The sequence below is a fragment of the Stenella coeruleoalba genome (assembly GCF_951394435.1).
Source record: "Stenella coeruleoalba genome assembly, chromosome: 7".
Classification (NCBI taxonomy): Eukaryota; Metazoa; Chordata; class Mammalia; order Artiodactyla; family Delphinidae; genus Stenella; species Stenella coeruleoalba.
Window position 1 is genome coordinate 48,125,502 of NC_137153.1, and position 23,041 is coordinate 48,148,542.

General features: G+C 37.4%; 2 protein-coding genes across 2 annotated transcripts in view; both read left to right on the top strand.

Annotated features, from left to right (window-relative positions):
• MOB3B (MOB kinase activator 3B) overlaps nucleotides 1-10,340 on the top strand; it is a 154,064-nt gene extending 143,724 nt beyond the window's left edge. Inside the window, exon 3 of the mRNA XM_079927936.1 lies at nucleotides 10,239-10,340. Within this exon, the coding sequence (XP_079784062.1) occupies nucleotides 10,239-10,250 (12 nt within the window). The 3' untranslated portion in view covers nucleotides 10,251-10,340. The remainder of the gene's footprint in view (nucleotides 1-10,238) is intronic.
• Nucleotides 10,341-11,602: 1,262 nt separating this feature from the next.
• On the top strand, nucleotides 11,603-21,847 carry EQTN (equatorin; the record flags this gene model as incomplete). The annotated part of the gene is given in 5 exon segments (XM_079926556.1): nucleotides 11,603-11,630; nucleotides 15,779-15,871; nucleotides 20,929-21,082; nucleotides 21,560-21,705; nucleotides 21,708-21,847. Coding segments are annotated over 5 exon segments (561 nt in total).
• Nucleotides 21,848-23,041: the final 1,194 nt, after the last annotated feature.

Sequence of the window (23,041 nt, forward strand, 5' to 3'; positions counted from 1 at the left end):
AAGTAAAAAAAAAAAAACATAGAAACAAATGACAACGAAAGCATGATGACCCAAAACCTATGGGACACAGCAAAAGCAGTTCTAAGAGGGAAGTTTATAGCAATACAATCCTACCTCAAGAAACAAGAAAAATCTCAAATAAACAACCTAACCTTAAATCTAAAGAAACTAGAGAAAGAAGAAGAAGAACAACAAAAACCCAAAGTTAGTAGAAGGAAAGAAATCATAAAGATCAGAGCAGAAATAAATGAAATAGAAACAAAGAAAGCAATAGCAAAGATCAGTAAAACTAAAAGCTGGTTCTTTGAGAAGATAAACATAATTGGTAAACCTTTAGCCAGATTCATCAAGAAAAAGAGGGAGAAGACTCAAATCAATAAAATTAGAAATGAAAAACGAGAAGTTACAACGGACACCGCAGAAATACAAAGCATCATAAGAGACTACTACAAGCAATTCTATGCCAATAAAATGGACAACCTGGAAGAAATGGACAAATCTTAGAAAGGTGTAACCTTCCGAGACTGAACCAGGAAGAAATAGAAAATATGAGCAGACCAGTCACAAGGGATGAAATTAAAACTGTGATTAAAAATCTTCCAACAAACAAAAGCCCAGGACCAGATGGCTTCACAGGTGAATTCTATCAAACATTTAGAGAAGAGTTAACACCCATCCTTTTCAAACTCTTCCAAAAAATTGCAGAGGAAGGAACACTCACAAGCTCATTCTACAAGGCCACCATCACCCTGATACCCAAACCAGGCAAAGATACTACAAAAAAAGAAAGTTACAGAACAATATCACTGATGAATATAGATGCAAAAATCCTCAGCAAAATACTAGCAAACAGAATCCAACAACACATTAAAAGGATCATGCACCATGATCAAGTGGGATTTATCCCAGAGATGCAAGGATCCTTCAATATATGCAAATCAATCAATGTGATACACTATATTAACAAATTGAAGAATAAAAACCATATGATCCCAATAGATGCAGAAAAAGCTTTTGACAAAATTCAACACCCATTTATGATAAAAACTCTCCAGAAAGTGGGCATAGAGGGAACCTACCTCAACATAATAAAGGCCATATATGACAAGCCCACAGCAAACATCATTCTCAATGCTGAAAAACTGAAAGCATTTCCTCTAAGATCAGGAACAATACAAGGATGTCCACTCTCACTACTATTTTTCAACATAGTTCTGGAAGTCACAGCCATGGCCATCAGAGAAGAAAAAGAAATAAAAGGAATACAAATTGGAAAAGAAGAAGTAAAACTGTCACTGTTTGCAGATGACATGATACTATACATAGAGAATCCTAAATATGCCACCATAAAACTACTAGAGCTAATCAGTGAATTTGATAAAGTTACAGGATACAAAATTAATGCACAGAAATCTATTGCATTCCTATACACTAACAATGAAAGATCAGAAAGAGAAATTAAGGAAACAATCTCATTCACCACTGCAACAAAAAGAATAAAAAACCTAGGAATATACCTACCTATGGATGTAAAAGACCTGTACTCAGAAAACTATAAGACACTGATGAAAGAAATCAAAGATGACACAAACAGATGGAGAGATATACCATGTTCTTGGATTGGAAGAATCAATATTGTCAAAATGACTATACTACCCAAAGCAATCTACAGATTCAATGCAATCTTGATCAAATTACCAATGGCATTTTTTACAGAACTAGAACAAAAAATCTTAAAATTTGTATGGAGACACAAAAGACCCCGAATAGCCAAAACAATCTTGAGAAAGAAAAACAAAGTTGGAGGAATCAGGCTCCCTGACTTCAGACTATACTACAAAGCTACAGTAATCAAGATAGTATGGTACTGGCACAAAAACAGAAATTAGATCAATGGAACAGGATAGAAACCCCAGAAATAAACCCACGTACACATGGTCACCTTATCTTTGATAAAGGAGGCAAGGATATACAATGGAGAAAAGACAGTCTCTTCAATAAGTGGTGCTGGGAAAACTGGACAGCTACATGTAAAAGAATAAAATTAGAACACTCCCTAACACCATACACAAAAATAAACTCAAAATGGATTAAAGACCTTAATGTAAGACCAGACACTACAAAACTCTTAGAGGAAAATATAGGCAGAACACTCTTTGACATAAATCACAGTAAGATCTTTTTTGACCCACCTCCTTGAGTAATGGAAATAAAAACAAAAATAAGAAAATGGGACCTAATGAAACTTAAAAGCTTTTGACAGCAAAGGAAACTATAAACAGGGCAAAAAGACAACCCTCAGAATGGGAGAAATTATTTTCAAACAAATCAACCGACAAAGGCTTATCTGGAGCCAGCCAAGCAAATAGAAGGAAAAGAGCCCTCCAAGCAAAAGGGCCTGGTGGAAAAAGACCCTCGGGCAGGAACAGGTTCTTTGAAGTACTGAAGGAACACTAGGGTGCCTGGGGCCCCGGGAGGGAGGTGGTGGGTGGCACAGACACAGCCAGAGAAGTAAACAGGGGCCAGATCACACAGAAAATGAGCCTGTCTGATTCCAACACCAAGAATAGGGGTCCACTCTCTGAGAAATAGTTTCTTATTTCTCTCAACACCATGGGTCATATAATTGACAAGATTCTCTTTTTTGTATTATCTCTTTCTATGAAGGATAGACCCAATTCTATGCCAACCTTGAACATGGTCATGGGACTTTACAGTTGCCTTTTAAAGCTGATTCCTGCTTAACTGAGTCCCTGAACTTGCTTTTCTATCTCCCCCACCCCATATTTTATTATTTTTATGTTATGCCGTTATTTTCTGTACCTCTTATAAACTTTCTAAAATCCTTTCTGGGATAAGATGCGCTGAAGTTCACATAAAATAAGTGTAAATATCATGGTAACTTGTTCATTGAGTCAGGCTTGGTCACTGCTCAAATTCCCGTTGCATTTGAAGGTGAACTTCACATTCTCACTTTTGTGGAGGGCAGATCATTTAACTTCAGTGTATGTTTAGAGGCCCCCAAGTTTTCATTCATTCTGGTGTCTTTATTTATTTATTTTTGGCTGTGTTGGGTCTTTGTTGCGGTGCGCAGGCTTCTCATTGCGGTGGTTTCTCTTGTTGCAGAGTACAGGCTCTAGACGCACGGCTTCCATAGTTGTGGCTCATGGGCTTCAGTAGTTGTGGTTCGTGTGCTCTAGAGCGCAGGCTCAGTAGTTGTGGCACATGGTCTTAGTTGCTCCGTGGCATGTGGGATCTTCCTGAACAAGGGCTCGAACCCGTGTTCCCTGCATTGGCAGGCGGGTTCTCAACCACTGCACCACCAGGAAAACCCTATTCTGGTGTCTTTAATCTTTTTACTGTGTAAATTTCCCTTTTGAAGATGTGAACATGGATCATCACTTCAAGTTGAATGAGAAGATATAAGATCAGAGAGAAAGGAATTAGAGCAGGATTTGGGGCAAGGGTGACCATTGAGAAGAAAGAAAAAACAACAGTGTTCAGTAGTTCTGAATGTTTCTGAGTCAACTAAATTTGAAAGTAGGTACATTGTCACTTCCCCCTTCACCTTCCTGAAAATTACTATCCCAAAGCCTTAGGTAGGGTCACTCACAGTAGGATATGTGCCAGGGTGGGGTGGAGGGAGCCATGTGGCCCAGAATGGGGTGTCAGAGCTCAAGCAGGATGAGAAGGGCATCTGAGTAGGAGGAGGGATGCTCGGTATGGAATACTGGAACCGAATCAGGATCGGGAGGGAATCCATGCAGGGGTGAGGTGGGAGGTAGCCTGGCATGGTGTATTAGAGCCCAGGTGAAATGAGGCAGGCATGTATGTAGGAGGGCTGCCTACCATGAGGTGGCAGAGGCCAGTGGGGTGAGGAGGTCATCTATCTGGGAGAGCAGCCTGGCAGAGGGTGTCAGAGCCTGTGTGGGTTGTGAAGGGCATCTAGGCAGCGGGAGGGAGGTAGCAGCAATGGAAGGTTGATTCTCTACCACAGGGAGGAGGGAGAAGTTAAACAAGTAAATATACTCCATTAAGTATAATGGAAGCCAGGTTTCTCACCATCAAAGAAGGGGGTTATAAATATGTAAACAGGTGTTGGTCTGAAATTAAAGTAACTGTTTGAACCCATGTTTTTGCTATAGATAGATATAGAAATAAATATAGATGTAAGTATATGTATGTATATATATGCGTATATTACATACACATATACACTTGTACATACACTGTATTCCTGTCTCTGTCCACTGAGAGGACCTGACCACAGTGGTGTTCTGATTCAATGAACACATCTAGTGTCCAGATCTTGGCAGGTGGATACTATTGTCCCCTGAAAGGAACCAGGAATTCTTAGAGATGACGTTTTGGTTCCATGGCTGGGGCTGGGAAAATCCAAGATGAGTGTGGAACAGTGAGTATCAAGAGCCTGGAAATGTTCATATGCTTTAAGGTAGAAATTCCTCATTTAGGAAACAATCTAAATGATATCATTATAAATGCTGAAAAAAATTTAGCTATAAATATGCTCATTACTTTACTGTGTGTAATAAGGAAAACTGGAAACAACCTAACCAACGATAAGGTAAATGACCCAAAAAAGTAATAAATATTCACTGAATTGGATGTTATACAGATATTAAAATTAAGTGTGTCAGAATGCTTATATTATAATGTTAAATTATAAATACAACATCTAGATTCAGTATGAGTACAACTTCTCACCGAGATCTGGTTCTTCCCTGCAGCCTTCTAGAACCCCTTCTCCTATATCTCATGTACCCCAGTGTATATCAGTGCCTTGAGGTGTGGTTGGCATTCCTGCTCTTCAATATCTTGACCTTTGTGCTCTCAAAACCACCTATCCTCCCAGGTTTATGCCATTTAACAATACCACTCTCTACCACCCTACCCACCACCATCATCTCTTGTCATTCTCTACACCAGTCTCATTCACGAAAGACCAAGGTACCACTTTCCCACAGTTCCTCTCATTTCCAAGTCTTACACGTCCTAGGGAGCTTCATTGGCCCCAGACAACACATCATGGTCTCTCATTTTACTTAATTTACATCCCAATGCCGATGTTCTTCTTCCCCTCTAATCTAATTTAGCAATCTGAAGCCAGGCCCTTCAGGGGCCTGAATCTGAAGCCAGGACTTCGTTATTACACAGCACTGTTGAGCTTTGAAGTGTTAAACTTCCAGACCTCACTGTAAATCAGTTTTTCCACTCTTTGCTTAGCAGCCTCAATGTTCTTGTCCCTCTGTCCTAATGCATCCACCCTGTTATCCTGAATCTTTGGATAGCTATTAATTAGCAACCTCCTTAAGACTTAGGTTAAGTGGCAGTTTTTAAATAGCAACCTAATTAAACAACTTCAGCCTGGCCAGATTCCATGCAGTCTTCCCTTGCCTCTTCTATTAAGTTGTGAATGAAGGATCTGGTTTTAAACCCAACGTTTTAATATCAGCAGATATTTCTCTTTTACTACATGAGTCACCATGTTAGTAAAATACCATTACTTCAATATTTCTATTTATCTAGAAGCTAAAAAAGAGCTTTACATAAATAAAAATAATAATATAAATAAAAAGGATCTGGACCTGGGGAAAAGAAGCTCAGATACTCAAAATGATACACAAAAGTACACATTGATAATCAAGGTTCTCACTTAACCCAGAGGGCACTGTAAATTCTTGACAGTCCCACAAAGAGAGAAAAGAGATTACATTCTGTTCAAAAGAACTTTCTTATATTTTATTGAAAGATTCTAGTTCTTTGAAAATTAGCAATCCTGAATGAAATGGTAACTTCTGTTTAGTTTGAGAGTCTGTTAAAAAGAACCTCAGTTCCCTAACCATTCTGATGAAGCAGAGTTCATTGTTCTTGGTTTTACAAAATTACAATGATATATCCAATCATTTATTTTATTTTATGTTGTGTGTAAACTTACTATTTAGATTTAAGGAAAGTAATATTCAAATTAATATTTTAAGCGAGGTTGGAGGTTTATGTTCATGGATTGCAACAACTAATGTACGTTTTGTGGAACTACCTGCGTTTAATGGAGTCTCTCGAAGATTAGGGTGACTCAACTGACAGTCTTTAAAATACGTTTGGGGTCATTTTACAACATGGTCTCATTTCTTAATGTTTGTGTGTCTTCTATTACATCACTTTTTCTACTTGTATTTACTTTCCTAGTAGGGTACTGGTGTGTCATGCCTCTTAAAAAGCTGTGTATATGAAAATCTCACCAGCGCTAATCCTTTTAGGCATGAAAAACAATTATCTGTATAGAAAGTAAATAAATTCTTTATGAAGTAAATAAATTCAGGAAATAAATTCAACCCAGTAAATGCCTCAAATATCTACTTGGTATGATATCTAATTTACTTATTTTCCAGATGAGGAAATTCAGGGTTAGAGAGATGATTTGCTCATGATCACATAGGTAGTAAGTGATGGAGCTAAGACCCAAATATATTCCTTCTTGCTCCTGGCCCAGTGCTCTTGTTGGAGAAGACACCGAAATGGAAGGGGCTTATGATCCAGACATGGTCAAGAAACAGGAAATAAAATAAAATCATAGATTAGAAAGTATATCTAATGACATCCTTAGTATTAGCAATGGATCCTTCTTAGGGCATTCTTCAAAGGCATAAAATATAGTTTAATATATAGAAAGTAAACATACACTTTTTTTAAAGATAAGTTTTTACTCTATTGAGTAATAGAATATTTACATTCATGGAAATGATAACTACAGCCTAAACTGATGATATACAGTGAGGAGACATTCAATTTTAGTTTCCATAATCTCTTCCCAAGAACCCAAAGAGTTTATCTAGTGTTTGTTTGCTAGGGCTGCCATAAAGAAGTACCACAAACTGAGTGGCTTAAACAACAGAAATTTGCTGACTCACAGTTCTGGAGTCTAGACATCTGAGACCAAGGTGTTAGTAGGGTTGGTTCCTTCTGAGGGCTGTAAGGGAAAATCTGTCCTGTGACTCTCTTCTAGCTTTTGGTAGTTTCTTGGCAGTCTTCAGTGTTCCTCGATTTTTGCTGCATCATCCCCATCTCTGCTTCATCTTCACATGGCATTCTCCCTGTGTGTGTGTGTGTGTGTGTGTGTGTGTGTGTCTGTCTGTCTGTCTGTCTGACTGTCTGTCTGTGTTCAACTTTCCCCTTTTTATAAGAATAGCAGTCATGTTGTATTAGGGGCCCACCCTACTTTAGTATGACTTCATCTTAACTAATTACATCTGCAGTGACCCCATCTCACACAGGGTCATGTTCTGAGGTACTGGAGGGTTAGGACTTCAACATATGAACTTGGGGGTGGGGAGCCACAGTTCAACCCATAACACTAGTGATATACTCTAGAAAGAGTACTGGTCATGGGACAAAGGAAAATTAGAATCAATTTTTCAACAAACTTAGTTTCATAAAATCGAATGTTTAAAAAAAAATCTACCAATTCACTCTACCAGTTCCATTACACGTAGAGAGGGTTTGTCCCATCTGAAAATAAGCATAACTATTCTAGGAATATAAGAGGATTCTGCAGAGAGAACAACTGGTAATTCCACTGGATGCCACCTCCTCCCCAACCCTGGAACTTCTGACTTTTGCTGTTTCATCATGGCTGAGCTCCATCAGCCAAAGCTGTGCAGTGGTTCAGGGCAACCAGGGGCATGCTTGCTCCAAGTACCTCCCCTTTTCTATGTTGCACCCTGTTAGGGAGATGCCAAAGTAACGGACTCCAGAAGCCTGCTAGCTCTTTACTCACATCTCTTCTCCACTTCCCAGCACCCACGGAAGAATGGGCAGGAGGACCTAAAAGAAAAACAGTACTACACACAGGACCACCTCGCTTTGGTTGACTGAGGACTGAGGCTGTGATCCTAACCATCTTTTCCTTTAGGACAAGTCCACTCTGCTTCCTCTCACCCTCTTAAGCAATTAGACTCCTGCTGAGTTTCCTCTTTAGTACCTCAGGTATGCCCAGTCAGTGCCACACTGGCTGGACTTCATTTGTGAGCCTTCATTATACTGAAAAAACGTTCAAGTCTTTTTAAACTTGTGCGCTTTTTCTCCTGATGCTTGTGTCATTTTAATTATGAATATTGTCTAGAGCTGAGAGACTCCATCAATAATAATTACAATTGAGGAAGGGGATGTTAGGTGATCCTTTAATATGAAGAGCAATATTGGTGGTATTGTCCATTTGATTTCTTGCCTTTATTGCTTATTATATGAGTTATTATATGAAAAATGTATGGATAATATTATCCAGGCCTAAGTCCTCTTCTGACTGTTAGATAATTTTCTCAATCTGTATGATGTGAGGTAAAAGATGGGTTTCACTGATAAAATGTTTTTAGCAAAACAAATATTTTATATTCTATAAAGAATATAGGTCTTAAACCCCCCCAAAAGGATGTTTCAAAAAACTTTCCCCTAAAGAATTACAGTTAAGGGCTTCCCTGGTGGCGCAGTGGTTGAGAGTCCACCTGCCGATGCAGGGGACACGGGTTCGCGCCCTGGTCCGGGAGGATCCCACATGCTGTGGAGCGGCTGGGCCCGTGAGCCATGGCCGCTGAGCCTGCGCGTCCGGAGCCTGTGCTCCGCAATGGGGAGGCCACAACAGTGAGAGGCCCGCGTACCGCAAAAAAAAAAAAAAAGAATTACAGTTAAGATAGACCATGAACCAGAATTTGCAGGGCATTTGGATTGCATTTTGGTATGTGATTAGTTTTTTAGGAGATACTTTGTGGTTATCCAAAAGAGCATACGGTATTGTAAATGCTTTGAAAACCAAAAAGGTCTGTTCTCATCTTTCTATCAGCAATATTAATTGTTCTTTAAAATCCAGGAACCAAAAATTTACATTACCTCATGAAAACATAACTCTTAATTTTCAAAGAAAATCTTATAGTGGTTTATTAAAAAAAAAAAACAAACACCTAAAAACTATGTAGGACCAAAGATAAAGACATCAGACTGAATCACAAAGCTTTTGGAAATTCCTCCCCAGCATTCTGATCTCCATTTGGCAGTGACATCATAATGTCCCTGCTAGTTATAGGACCTGCTGGGCAACAGAAAGGAAACTCTGAGACACAGTAGATCACTGGATAAATCACGTCATTTTCCCAATGAATTTTATATTGTTTATTATTTTATGCGGGGCTTTTCACCCAGAGATTAGTGGTACGGATCCCACCGATGAAGGTGAGCATATAAAACTTTCGTCAAAATAGCAGATAAGAAACATGATCCATTATCCTAGAAAATTAGTCCGTAGCAATTTTTTTTTTAAATTTATTGAAGTATAGTTGATTTACAATGTGGTGTTAATTTCTGCTGTACAGCAAAGTGACTCAGTTATACACATATATATTCTTTTTCATATTCTTTTCCATTATGGTTTATCATAGGATATTAAATATAGTTCCCTGTGCTATACAGTAGGACCTTGTTGTTTATCCATCCTATATACACTAGTTTGCATCTGCTAATCCCAAACTCCCAATCCTTTCCTCTCCACCCACTTGGCAACCACAGTCTGTTCTCTATGTCTGTGAGTCTGTTTCTATTTCATAGATATGTTAATTTGTGGCATATTTTAGATTCCACATGTCAGTGATATCATCTGGTACTTGTCTTTCTCTGTCTGACTTACTTCACTTAGTATGATAATCTCTAGGTCCATCCATGTTGCTGCAAATGGCATTATTTCATGCTTTTTTATGGCTGAGTAATATTCTATTGTATACATATATACCACATCTTCTTTATCCATTCATATGTCAGTGGACATTTAGGTTGTTTACATGTCTTGGCTATTGTAAATAGTGCTGCTGTGAACATAGGGGTGCATTCATCTTTTTGAATTATAGTTTTCTCTGGGTATATGCCCAGGAGTGGGATTGCTGGATCATATGGCAACTCTATTTTTAGTTTTTTGAGGAACCTCCATACTGTTCTCCATAGCAGTTTCACCAATTTACATTCCCACCAACAGTGTAGGAGGGTTCCCTCTTCTCCACACCCTCTCCAACAATCCGCGGCAATTTCCTATAGGATAATATAAAGGTGATTGTTAGAAATATGGTATAACTTAGATTTTAAATCTCTGACTCAAATCCTTTGTGAAAAAATGCAGTTAGAAAAAGAAAGTGGTCAAAGAAATCAACATATTTCTGATCTCTGGTCATACTTTTTTTCAGGGCCTGAGATGACGCCCTTACCTGAGCAGCCTGTGGCTGAACAACCACATAAAGTGGAAGAAGAAAATAAGGAGAATGTTCCTGCTAATGAGAAAACTGACAATTATTATAAAGGTATAAAACAATGTAAGCTTTTCAAGTTAATAGCAATACATATACAAAAGCTGATTGGACTGGTTTGATTTATTTTTGATTAGATTGGTTGGATTTATTTTAACTCTAAAACTCCTATAATCATTTTATTTCCTACTTAAATTTTAACTTACCGTATAGACGTTTCAGCGTATGAGATGAAATCCTTATCTCCTACAACTTTTTCCATGAGGTGTTATGAAGTTTAATAAGATTCTCTTGGTAATTGTCTATAATTAACATAGGGTTTATCATTAGCAGTATGGTTATTTGTTCACATTAGTAACAATTGACCTAATTTTATGGTGAGTTAACCAAAATTTATTTGGAGGTGTGTGTCAGCTTTCTAGGGCTTCTTGAAACAAAATACCACAAACTGGGGCTCAAAGCAAAAGAAATTTGTTCTCTCACAGTTCTCACAGAAGCCAGAAATGCAAAATCAAAGCTTTGGCCATGCCAGCCTCTCTCCAAAGCCTCTAGGAGACTATCTTCCCTTGCATCTTCCAGCTTCTGGTAGCCCCAGGAGTTCCTTGGCTTGTAGCAGCAGAACTCCAATCGCTGCATCTGTCTTCACAAGTTCTTTCTGTGTTTCCATGTCCAAATTTCCCTCTTCTCAATAATGACACCGTTTTGGATTAGGAGCCCACCTACTCGCATGTGACTTTGTCTTAACTAATAAAATCTTCAATGACTTAAATTCCAAATTAGGTCACATTCTGAGGTACTGAAAGTTAAGACTTCAACATAGTTTTTTGGGGCAAACAAAATTCAACCCATAACAAGATGACTTTGAGATGTTTGGAAGGTCCACTGAACTTCAATTTATTCACCGTTCATCGTATGGGGCTTTCTTTCCATGTCCTTACAAGGTCCACCATTGTAAAATGTGAAAAATTCATAAGAAACTCTTGTTAAAAATTAAATATAATTGAGATTAAATCTAATTATCCTGGAATCTTTAATAATATTAATCAAAGAAAAAAATAGAAATATGATTAAGATATACACATACACTCAAGTACTTTGAAAATTATAATATGTAAGTTGTATTTCTGTATGTTCTTTGGTGAATCACTGTCCTCTTTTGTAGGTTAAAAAAATCCCTGATGCTCAGAGAGGTCAATTGCCAGGTTTCATAGCTACGAAGAAGCAGAGTCAGGAGTGGTATCCAGTCTGTTCACCACAGGCTGCCTCTACTGTATGCAAAATGATGCAGTTATTTCCTTTTCAGGATGTACCTCTATTTTGAATTACCAGAGGGTAAATAAATCAAGAGCCTGATGATTATTTTGATTAAAGAAAAAAATCTTTCTTACACACACACACATATATTTACACTAAAGGATTATATTATGACTTGCTTTTTTCATTTAACAACTCCAGAGCTCTTTTCACATCTACCTCATTATTTTTAATGGATATATACTATTCCATAAAATATGTTCCATAATTTATCCACTATCTTATTAAAGAATTAGATTATGTGCAGTTTTTTCCCTCGTACATTCTTCTCATGTACACTTGGATGTATCTCTCTTTGGATAGATACCTAATACTGGAATTTTTGAATCAAGGATAAATCTTTTAAAATATTGATAGATACCACAAATTGTACTCCAAAACTTATCTACCAATTTACATCCCCCAAGAATGCGCCACAATATCACATCACATACGATGAATATTGTTAATCGTATTTTGTGAATAAGTGAGAATTTTTCATTACTGTTTTAATTTGCACTCTGATTACTTTTGAACCTGAGAATTTTTCTCTGTATTTATTGGGCATTTTTATTTCTACTTCTGTGATTTACCTGTTCATATCCTTGGCCCATTTTTCTATTAGGTTGTATTTTCATTTGTTTGTAGGGGCTCTTTTTATATTTAGTATATTAATCTTTTCTCTATGGTAAAAGTAACAAGTATTTTCTCCCAAGCTGTTGCTTATCTTTAAACTTATTTAGGTATCTTAATCACAGAGAAAATTTTATGAGATCAATTCTTGATTAATTTCTTCTTCATTTTGTATCTTATTTAGGTAGGCCTTATCCAATCCAAGATATTAAATTATTTCCCAATTTTTGGATAATTTTATATTTTGGTTAAAACTCTTAGGTCTTTTTTTTTTTTTTGAGGTACGTGGGCCTCTCACTGTTGTGGCCTCTCCCGTTGCGGAGCACAGGGTCCGGACGTGCAGGCTCAGCGGCCATGGCTCATGGGCCCAGCTGCTCTGCGGCATGTGGGATCTTCCCGGACCAGGGCATGAACCCATGTACCCTGCATCGGCAGGCGGACTCTCAACTACTGCGCCACGAGGGAAGCCCAACTCTTAGGTCTTAAATCCAATTATTTTTGTATATGGCATAAAATATGCATAAAATTTTACATTTTTCAAGGAGGATTGCCAGTTGTCTAACACTAGTTCCCTACTGATATGAAACTCACATTTAATATAATCTAAATTCCATTTGAAATTGGTCAGTTGCTACCTTTTTATTGTTTCTTTGATCTGTCTTTCCCTACAAAAATACCATAGTGTTTTAATTTTTATACTTTCGTAACTCATAACATGAATATTGAGCTGTGATTTCCTTTTATTTCTCCATAGATCTAGCCCAGAAATTCTTCAAAATTAATGGCAGTGTGTGTGTGTGTGTGTGTGTGTGTGTGTGTGTGTGTGTGTGTGTTGGGGAAATGAATATATTTATTTATATACTAAACACACATATACATTCATGTGTGTAAAATTTTCTGTCATTTCACGAGATTTTAGAAAGGGGAGACATGCATATGAATGTTCAGTCTGGCATCTTGATCCAATTTACTTTGACTCTGGTTGGGTGGGTATGTCCATTATTTTTGAATTACAACCAGCCTCACTGACACCTCTTAAGAGCAGGATTCTTTATGTGCATATGTAAATGTGAATGTATTGGGGAGATCTTGATTGTTATTGAAGTATGTGCTTTTTAAGCTGAACTATTACAGTCTAACAGAAGGTTCAAGGGCAAGTGAGTGCTTCTTACTTGGCTAAAATTTGACAATGTTAATACAAACAGTGATAATATTACACATCTACAAATCCTTTGGGACCTATTATACATCTATATATGTTTTTTTGTAATTTCCTTAATAATTTCTTTTCAGAAAGAGTCAGTTAGCATAAGGATACTAGTTTGGCTTTTTTCCCCATGAATTTTATTTTTGACCCTTGCCCCACTTGTTATTTTGTAGCTGAAGAATGTCTCAAATACTTTTATTATTCTTTTCTTGGAATTAGTTAGTGCATACGTTTTAAGAAAAAAAAATCTGGTAAGGAAAAATGTAAAAGGAACAAGAAGTGACTTAGCAAGCTGCTGATAATTTTTGATCGTATGTTTTTAGATGTGTTTACAACACAAAATCCAAATGACACACGGTCTGAAATATCTGTGAGAGCAGCAACTGACCTGAATTTCTCTCTAAGAAACTGTATGTACTGAAAGGTACCATTGCAAATATGAAGCACCCTTAAAGCAAGATTTCAAAATAGCACTACAGAGTATTGGGTAGGAAAAAGATCTTAGTGGAGCTAATGTCGTCAGGGAGTCTTAGTTCCTAAAATAGGGAGACTCCACCATAGCCATTGCATTGATAAATTCAGAAGGCAAGGATGTTCTTATATTTCTTAGCCTCATATTTTTGGTTTGTGTGGAAAGAAAAATGAAATAACTAAATTTAGGACTCTAGAAAATTGTTTTTTCTTAAACCCACATTTTTACTTCTTTCTGCTTTGCACTTTCAGCTTCAAATGTTATTTCTTTTTTGCATCTTTCCACCAAGTGTAACTATTGATCGATAAAACTGTTGCCAGCATGTGACTCTGGAGGCCATTAAAAGTCTCTAAAGTACCTATACCACATCTTTCACCTTGAAGTGTCAATAGCTCATATCTATGAAAGACAAGAAGACAAGGAAAAGGGGATGAAAATAAATAAGGCAAGAGAGCATATTTCTGGCTATGACAATATTCAATATTGGGAAAAGCCAGACTCAGCAATGCCTAATTATTAATAAAGCTACTTGACAATAACGAAATATTTTGAGCAATTCCAAAATTTGGGGCATAAATGGATAGGGACATTTCAAGGGCATACATTAATTAGACAAACCTCTCATGGGAATTTTGCTTGCACACAGCAGACAACATCTTGAGCCATTTGGGATAAGACATACAGAGCCAATTCTTAAACAGACCAGGTACCTCAAATTCCCTTAGGAAATGGATTATTGAAGACCACAGGACCCATGGAAAAGATTCCAAAACCCTAACTTGTCTTCCTATAATTCAGGTCCCCAAAGGATTGTCAAAGTTGTACTGGGATAAGAAATTTTGGCCATTTTAAAAGGGGCCCTAACAGAGGGAGACATGTTGACATGGTGGGGACATTCTGGAGGAGCAAGCTCCCCAAGGAGATGGAAATCTCCAGAAAAATTTTGACTAACAATTCTTTTAGTCCCTAAAACGATGAGAGCAAGGCAGTAGTGAGACAATCCAGACATTTTTCTCCAAAATCAAGTCTGAAGGTTGCATAGCAGAGTTAAAGGTTTACTTACCAATTGTTCCAGCCCTGCCTGAATCTGTGTCAACTCTGGTAACGGATTCTTTTTTCCATCCTTCCTTGCCAACAAGATACCTGTGCTGTTTGTCGGCTCAGTAGAAATCTTCCTAGAAGTGGGGTTGCCTGTACTTCATATGGAACTTTATCGACTCCTGTATGAAGCAATTTAACTGAAAGTGCCAACTTCGTGGGGAGAACAATGGTCCTTCAGTCACAATTGTTCCCAAATACACTCTTGCTGACATACCTCCAGATGGAAACATTGTAGACTGAGATATATACTAAATCAGGCCTGAAAATCCTTGATTTGTAGCCCCAAATCTTTAGGGCCAAAACTCTGTTTTGAGTAGTTAACATGCATGTGTTTCCAGTTTGCAAGGACATTTATGTTACAACTCTTTCACGTCACCACCCTGACCAGCAACCAACTTGTCCTGAAGTGACAGTATCACTTCAAGGCCTGTTCAGGGAGCCATGTGAAGCCAATGTCTCTCATCCAATAGATCTTCCATACTGTCAAAGGAAGCCTGTGGCTCCACGCTCCCAGTTTTTCCTCACTCTTGCAAATTGGAGGCATATTAATCCCACCTCAAGCAACCCATTATCATACAAACATCATTCTTCAAAGCCTTCTTTTTTCCCCTCCTTTAAGGTATCTCAGGAAAATGTCAACATCTTTCTCTTTGTTTTTTTTGTTTTGATATTTTTTGTCTCCTTTTCTTCTATTTTTTTAGCTTAAAAATTGCCTAATCACAAATGTTGAGTCATTATTTTTATATGCTGATAATCCATTATGCCTTTTCGTAGATGAACTCGTCAATGAAGCAACGACATTACCACCTCCTGAAACAGTCAGCAATGAAGAAGAAAGTAAAGAACCTATTGAAAAAACTATTCACGGTATTAAAGTTACAATACTGTAGTCAGACCTGGAGCTTATCATTATATGACTTAAAAATTTAACTTTCATTAATCTGAGTATTTCGTAAAGTAATAACATGCTTAAAGAATTTGTACTACTACAATTTAAAGTCACTCTAAAATCTTTTAAATGGTAAAAAAATCTAAGACTCAATTTTCAGATTTACTTGACAAGTGATAGGAAGTGAGCTCTTTTTAAAATACAACTTTATTTTAGTAAAATGTATTACATTTATATTTATATTAAATATATATTTATCTAAAATATCATGTGTGTATAAATATATATTTATATAAATATATTTAATACATTTTAATATAATTTTAAAATAATGATATAACAATCACATGCTTGAGAAGTAAACTTGCCTCTGCTTAGCGTCAATTGTTGGTGTTTCCTAAGATTATTAATGGGGGAAAGTTCAGAGTGAGAGTTTACAAAATCAAAATTATCATTTTACTTTTTCTGACAAGAAAATTGTTCCTTATAAAATACTTGTGAAAAAATAACAACCCAGGATGGCTCTCCTCTCAGGTCTTGAAAGAGGAGTGGTCTAATTGAAGACAGTGGACTGTTATTACATGAAACCCTATGTTCTCCAGTTCATGCAATCCAAGTATGTTTCTCATATGATTACTCTAATATTATTCACTTTCTTGATATATTTAAATATAGAAATCTGATCATCCTGGTTGGCCCCTTCTTAAATATCTTCAGTAATTTTCTACTAGGTTTGGGGTCATATTATAAGTTCTTAACCAGGCATTCAAGTCTGAAATGATCTGACCATTGAAGAACTTGCCAGTATCATCTCTGGTCACATTCCTCACCCACATTCTCCACTCCAGAATACCTGAAGCTCTCAGAGCTTACCGAACCTGCTTATGACACCTGAGTTTGCTCACAGTGGAATGACCTCTCTCTTACATAGTTTGTCTGGCAAACAATTTCTAGTCCTCTGAGCCTATACAGGAGCATCGTCTCCCTCTCAAAGTGTTTCTGGCTTTTGGAAGTTGAATTAGATCCCTCTGTGCATACCACCTGTGCATCTCTATGAAAGCCCTCATTACCCTGCAACATAATTAACAGTGATTCTTGTCTGTCTCCCAAATTGAGAGTGTGCATAAGACCTTGTTCATTTCTGTAACTTTAATGCCAACCACAGGGTCTGGCACATGATAGGAACTCAAGGTATAACTTTTAGATGACTAAAGTAACAAACGAATGAATGTTCTATCAAAAATTTACTGAAGCCAAATTACCTTATTTTGTTATCATGTTCTATTTTGTTTTTTAAACAGAACCAATCCAGAGTCCAAATGAGCCTGCATTTTGGACAATGTTAGCTAAAGGTAAACTCATAGTAGTTAGGTAGCTGGGAAAATGTTTTGGTTTTCTAAAGTCTTCTGTAAGAAAGCCAAGATCAGTGTAAATTGTTCTAATACTAAGAATTAATAAGTCAACATTTTGCTGCCATCATCACATGTAATAGCAAATGCAAAACAAACCCAGAAATCTGATCAGTGTCACACATTTTCTGATTCTCTCCCCCAAACTCTTATTTTCCTACAAATGTTGCAATCTAGTCATTTACTTTATGATTAAAAATGTTAAATAAGGCTCTTGCTCAGTATAATCCCTCTTTGTATTTGGAGCAGTATGCACATGGAGAGGCATGAATGAATGCAAGGTATATATCAAAATATATGCATGCATAAAAGTAATATATAAACCATAAAGGTACAATCATGCATGTATAAATGTAACATGCATAGCATTTGTATGTATGCATGTATAAATGTAACATGCATATCATCTATATATACATACATGTATAAATAGAATTCATTTATCACACACATATATGCATGTGTTATAAACGTGAAATATATACCATATTCAGTGGATTCTAACTTGCAGATTCTGTATTTGTGAATTTACCTGTATCTAAAATTTATCTGGAACCCTCCACTTGCAGAACTTTCACAGTCATTTGTGGACACACACAGAGTAGCAAAAAAAATTTAATTGCCTGATGCTCTTGTTCCGAGCTGAGGTAGAACAAAGGACTTCTTTTTTCAGCTCTCATGCTTTAAACAAGTTCCTTTTTTGCGGTCTACTTAGTGCTGGGTGTTTCGCATTTTTGTGCTTTCTGTTGGCGATTTTGCTATTTTAAATGCCCCCCAAGTATAGTAGTACAATGCTGTTTAATGTTCCTAAACACAAGAAGGCTGTGATGTACCTTAGGAGAAAAGTGTGTGTATTATATAAGCTTCATGTAGGTGTGAGTTATAATGCTGTTGATTGTGAGCTCAGTGTTGATGAGTCAGCAGTATATACTAAATAAAGTGTCTCTAAACAGAAACACACACATAAAACAAGGTTAGATATTGATTGGTTGATGAAAAGTAGTGACCAGAGGCTCACAGGAACCTAACCCTGTATTTCCCTTAGGAACAATGATGGTTCAGTATTCACTAATTCAGTGCTCACATAGCTTAACCATGACTACCATGAACAATGAGAATAAGCTGTATACACACACACATATTCACACACAAAAGTAAGTGAAGTTTGTTTACCGTAACACCAATTTATTGTTTTAACAGCTATAAATGCAACCACCAATGAGGACAACCAACGAGATCAATTTTCTCACCCAATTCCAAGTGAGAACAAAATACTTCAATTAAAGGGATACATAAATACTTTCACACATTTTAGTGTCTACATGGTGATACTGTTTTCCTCAGTAAGGTATAGAATATGTAACAAGGTAGCATGGTGGCTGACATCATACCAGAGAGGACATTTACAGTTTTAGGAAAGTTATGGTTCCTAAACAGTGTTCTTCAATGACCACATTGCAGATGACTATTTCCATCTTCCTGTTTTGTAACTTATATTCCTGAAACAGTAAACCAAATGAAGGAGTAGGCAAGTGAACAATATTTAGGATGCAGTTGTCTTAAATTGACAGACTTTTTTAGAGCAGTTTTAGGCTTATAGAAACATTGAGTAGAAAGTACAGAGTTCTCATATATTCCCCCTGCTCAGTTTCCCCTGTTATTGATATCTTCCATTGGTGTTCCATTTCATAACAAGGCAATATATTAATTTTCCCCAAACCTCTGTCCTACAAAAAGACATTGAAAAAGAAATAGCATCTGATAATACATCTAAGGCCTGTCACCTCAACTCTGTACTGGATTATTTGACAAGTACAGCCACTTGCCTTTCAGTGCATCAAGAAAACAGAGTCAGTCTTCTTTGTTTAGAAAAGTGATATACAGTAATGACAAATGCTTTAGAAATATTTTGTCTTTTCAAGTAATTAAAATGAGCATCGCTGATTTTCTATTACGTATTGAGCACATACTACACTATACATACATTATTATGTCAGCCCTCACAGCATGAAAGTTGGTATTATCTCCATTTTACTGATGAGGAAACTGAGGCTTAGAGGAAAAAAAAAAAAAAGCTGTCCAAACTTGTAATTCGCTTTTCTATAATTTCCAGTGGTTAGGAATTTCAAACCCTTCTCTAGTTTTGACCACCACCTTGATAAACAAAATGTACTATAAGTACACCTGTTTACAAACACCCTTTTAAGGAATAGCAAAGCAATTCAGGAGCACAGTCCATTTTAACCTAATTTGTTTATTCCCAAAATAATCTCCCTCAAAGTCAAGATATCAGTCATTGACAACTGTGTACATTTCACTCCCCTTGGCCTAGGATTGCACTTGGACAATTACAAGTTTTTTAAATATCAGAGAGTTAGACATGGGAGCTTGTCATTGCTTATTACCAAAATATCATTACCTAGAAAATCATGAAAACCGTTGGAACTTTTGGGTGGTAGGAGGTTGGGGGAAAGGAGAGAAATAGCAACATGGTTATTTAAAGTCACCATTAAATGCCTATTAAGTCAGACATATATTTAGGAAGATATAAAATTTGGCAGTAAAGATATATTTTCATTACTTTAGTAAAAAGACTTTTGACGTTTCTGGATCCAGACATGATTTTTATTATATAATGTATTTTAGAAATTTAACTAAATTTCCATTTCTTTAACATCAAGTACACTAGATTTGATCACAGTAATAAAATGGCAAATTCAGTTCATTTTTTTTATAAACTTATTTATTTTTGGCTGTGTTGGGTCTTTGTTGCTGCATGCGGGCTTACTCTAGTTGCGGTGAGTGGGGGCTACTCTTCGTTGTGGTGCGCGGGCTTCTCACTGCAGTGGCTTCTGTTGTGGAGCACGGGCTCTAGGCGCGTGGGCTTCAGTAGCTGTGGCATGCGGGCTCAGTAGTTGTGGCTCGCGGACTCTAGAGCTCAGGCTCAGTAGTTGTGGTGCACGGGCTTAGTGGCTCCATGGCATGTGGGATCTTCTGGGACCAGGGCTTGAACCCATGTCCCCTGTGTTGGCAGGCAGAGTCTTAACCACTGCGCCACCAGGGAAGCCCGCAAATTCAGTTCTTAAGCCTTGTGGAGAAAGCATTGTAGTACATCATCCTTTTAGCTTAAAAGAAAGTCAACGTATGTCCCAACAGTAGAATTGCATCTTCCTCTCTTGAAGGACTAATCCCTTGTGTGTAATTTCATCACATTTTTAATAGCAATCTCTTCAGAGTCTTGAATTGTTTTTCTTTTATATTATTCAGGGAGGAAGTCTGATACATATTTTAACATCTGGTAACCTGGGTTTGATACCAAATTTTGCCACTTATTAGCTATGTACCAAGGGCAAATCCATAAACTTCTGTGATCCTGGAAAATGGAGCAAAGGACAGCTCCCCCAAGATTGCTGTGAAGGGGAAAGGTAAAAAAGTTAAGAGTACTTGGCCGTAGGGAGTGGCCTATAGCCTTCTCCTTTGCATTGCATGAGGGTAGCGGGGAGAATTCAGTGAAGACTCCGGGTGGTGAAGGCTTCTCTTCAGTTGCTTTGCGATCCTTATTCCTCCAGGAAAACGTGCCGAACAGAGTCACTCTTTCCCATTGCATTTTCTTTCTTTCCTCTCAGACTCTGATGTGAATGCTACAGATGAAGACTACCTGGCAGAACTACAGGAAGCCAAATTAAAGTTAATGCTGGGCCTCTTGTTGATGACTCTCTTCCTTTTTGTCATCCTCTTGGCAATCTGTAGTGCCGTGATGTACAAAATGAAGACAATGAAGTAAGTCTACAGACCTCTGGAGTCTTTAAAACACATGAGAGGAAACACCCAACCTGCTCTCTTTAGTAGAGTGCTAGGCAAACGTGACTCCCAAGTTCATAAGGTATTCATTTTGGCTCCATTTCCCCTATTTGGAAAGGAGCATGGGGCTGTCTCTCAGGGAATATCCCACTTGGACTTTTTCCCAATATTTTAAATAGTCATCTAGAGATAGAAACAACCCTAGTCAATTGGAAAGGATATAGAGAATCTAGAAATGCATTCTCTTTTAATAGCCTTGAAACAAAAGGGCTATGACCTCTGTTCTAAATAGCACATCTGTGTAGGGTCTAACATTTTTCATTCATTTATATAGTGTTATAATAAATAGCTAATACATTGGATAGAATTCATATATCACTTTAAGATGCTTTTCTAAGCCAAGCTGCAAACGTACACAATTAAAAACAATTTTTGATGTATGTATTTTTTTTTCAGATATAAAAAAGCTTATCAGAGTGGTGAATACTCTATCAACCCAGAGCTGGCAACTCTTTCTTACTTTCATCCATTAGAAGGCGTATCAGGCACATCTTTCTCTAAGACTGCTGAGAGCAGCACATTTTGGGGCACCACTTCTTCAGAATTAGGAAATCAGACACAAGGTCAAAATCTAGGACAATGGACATGTTATCCACAGGCTCCGATGAGACAGGCATGAATGATGAGTCAGACTTCAGAGTGAGGAACAGAGAGAGGAACCCACTGATGAATAGACAACTTTAATTTTTTTGTCATAAAAAATAGCTTGGTGACACTCATGTTATGATTTGGAAACTCTGCTGAGACCTTCGAACTTTCTGGTGTTTTAAAAGGAGGGCATATTCAATAAAAAATCTCTCAGCTATAAAAACTATTTAATGGAAAGAAATAGAAGGAAATAAGGTGTGGAAAACTTCATCAAGTAAAACTGATCCTGGAAAGTGACTTAAGGAAAGTATTCATTCTAGGCTGGTTGTTTTTAAAATGAGAACATTTAGTTTTTTACCTTACTTGGGGGCATTTTGAGGACTTTCAGGCTAATCACTACTAACTATGCCCCTCCCCACCACCAAAGCAAAAAAAACACACCTGTTCATGTTTTACTGGCAAAACAGGTGCGCCGTATCAAGAGACAAAACTAGTACTAGAGACTCTTAGCATTCTTCAATTGTTTCCAAGTCATCAGGGTCCTCTCATAGGACAGTAAGATTTAGGACCTTCTAAAGTATCCATAACCATTTGAGATAACATTGTTTTTCAGAAGAAAAGAAAGGAAGGAGGGATCCCAGCCTGTAATTTCCTAGAGGGGGATCCATGGACCCTGAATTTTTTAGAACTGGAGGACCCTTCCTTCTCTCTTCCCCCAAGCACCCAGGCTCAGTATGTGCTATTGAAAGAAAAGCAAACATCTCAAAGACTAATTGAAGTCATCAGTGACTTATGAGCCTATCTATCCTAGGAGTATTTCAGTTTACAAAGAAGAACAATGGAATAGGGAACTGTTTCCCTTTTAGGAATCAGTTTCAACTGGAAGGATTTTAGGGACATGTACCAGGTCCTTTGTGGATATGTGTTGATGATGGGAAGGGAAAGAATTTGTCCTCCTAAATTCTCACCTACTTTATGCTAGGCACTTTGGTACACTACAGCACACTGAATTCTACTACCCTATGAAAGACAAGTTTATTTTACAGATCAAGAAAGGAGAACTCGGGTAAGTCAGATACCTTGCCTAAGATCACCTGCTAGAGAGAGGCAAAGTTTAGATGTGCTTCACAGCTGAGGTTCTCTCCATGATCCATGAAGGTTAATAGCCAAACTTATTATAAGTCAAAGGATGTTGTTTAGGAACAAGGTAGGCATCCACAAGGCAGGAGATTCCTTAATCCAAGGGTCCTTTCAGCTCTTGGGAAATTGTTTTCTCTACCTGTAGGTTAG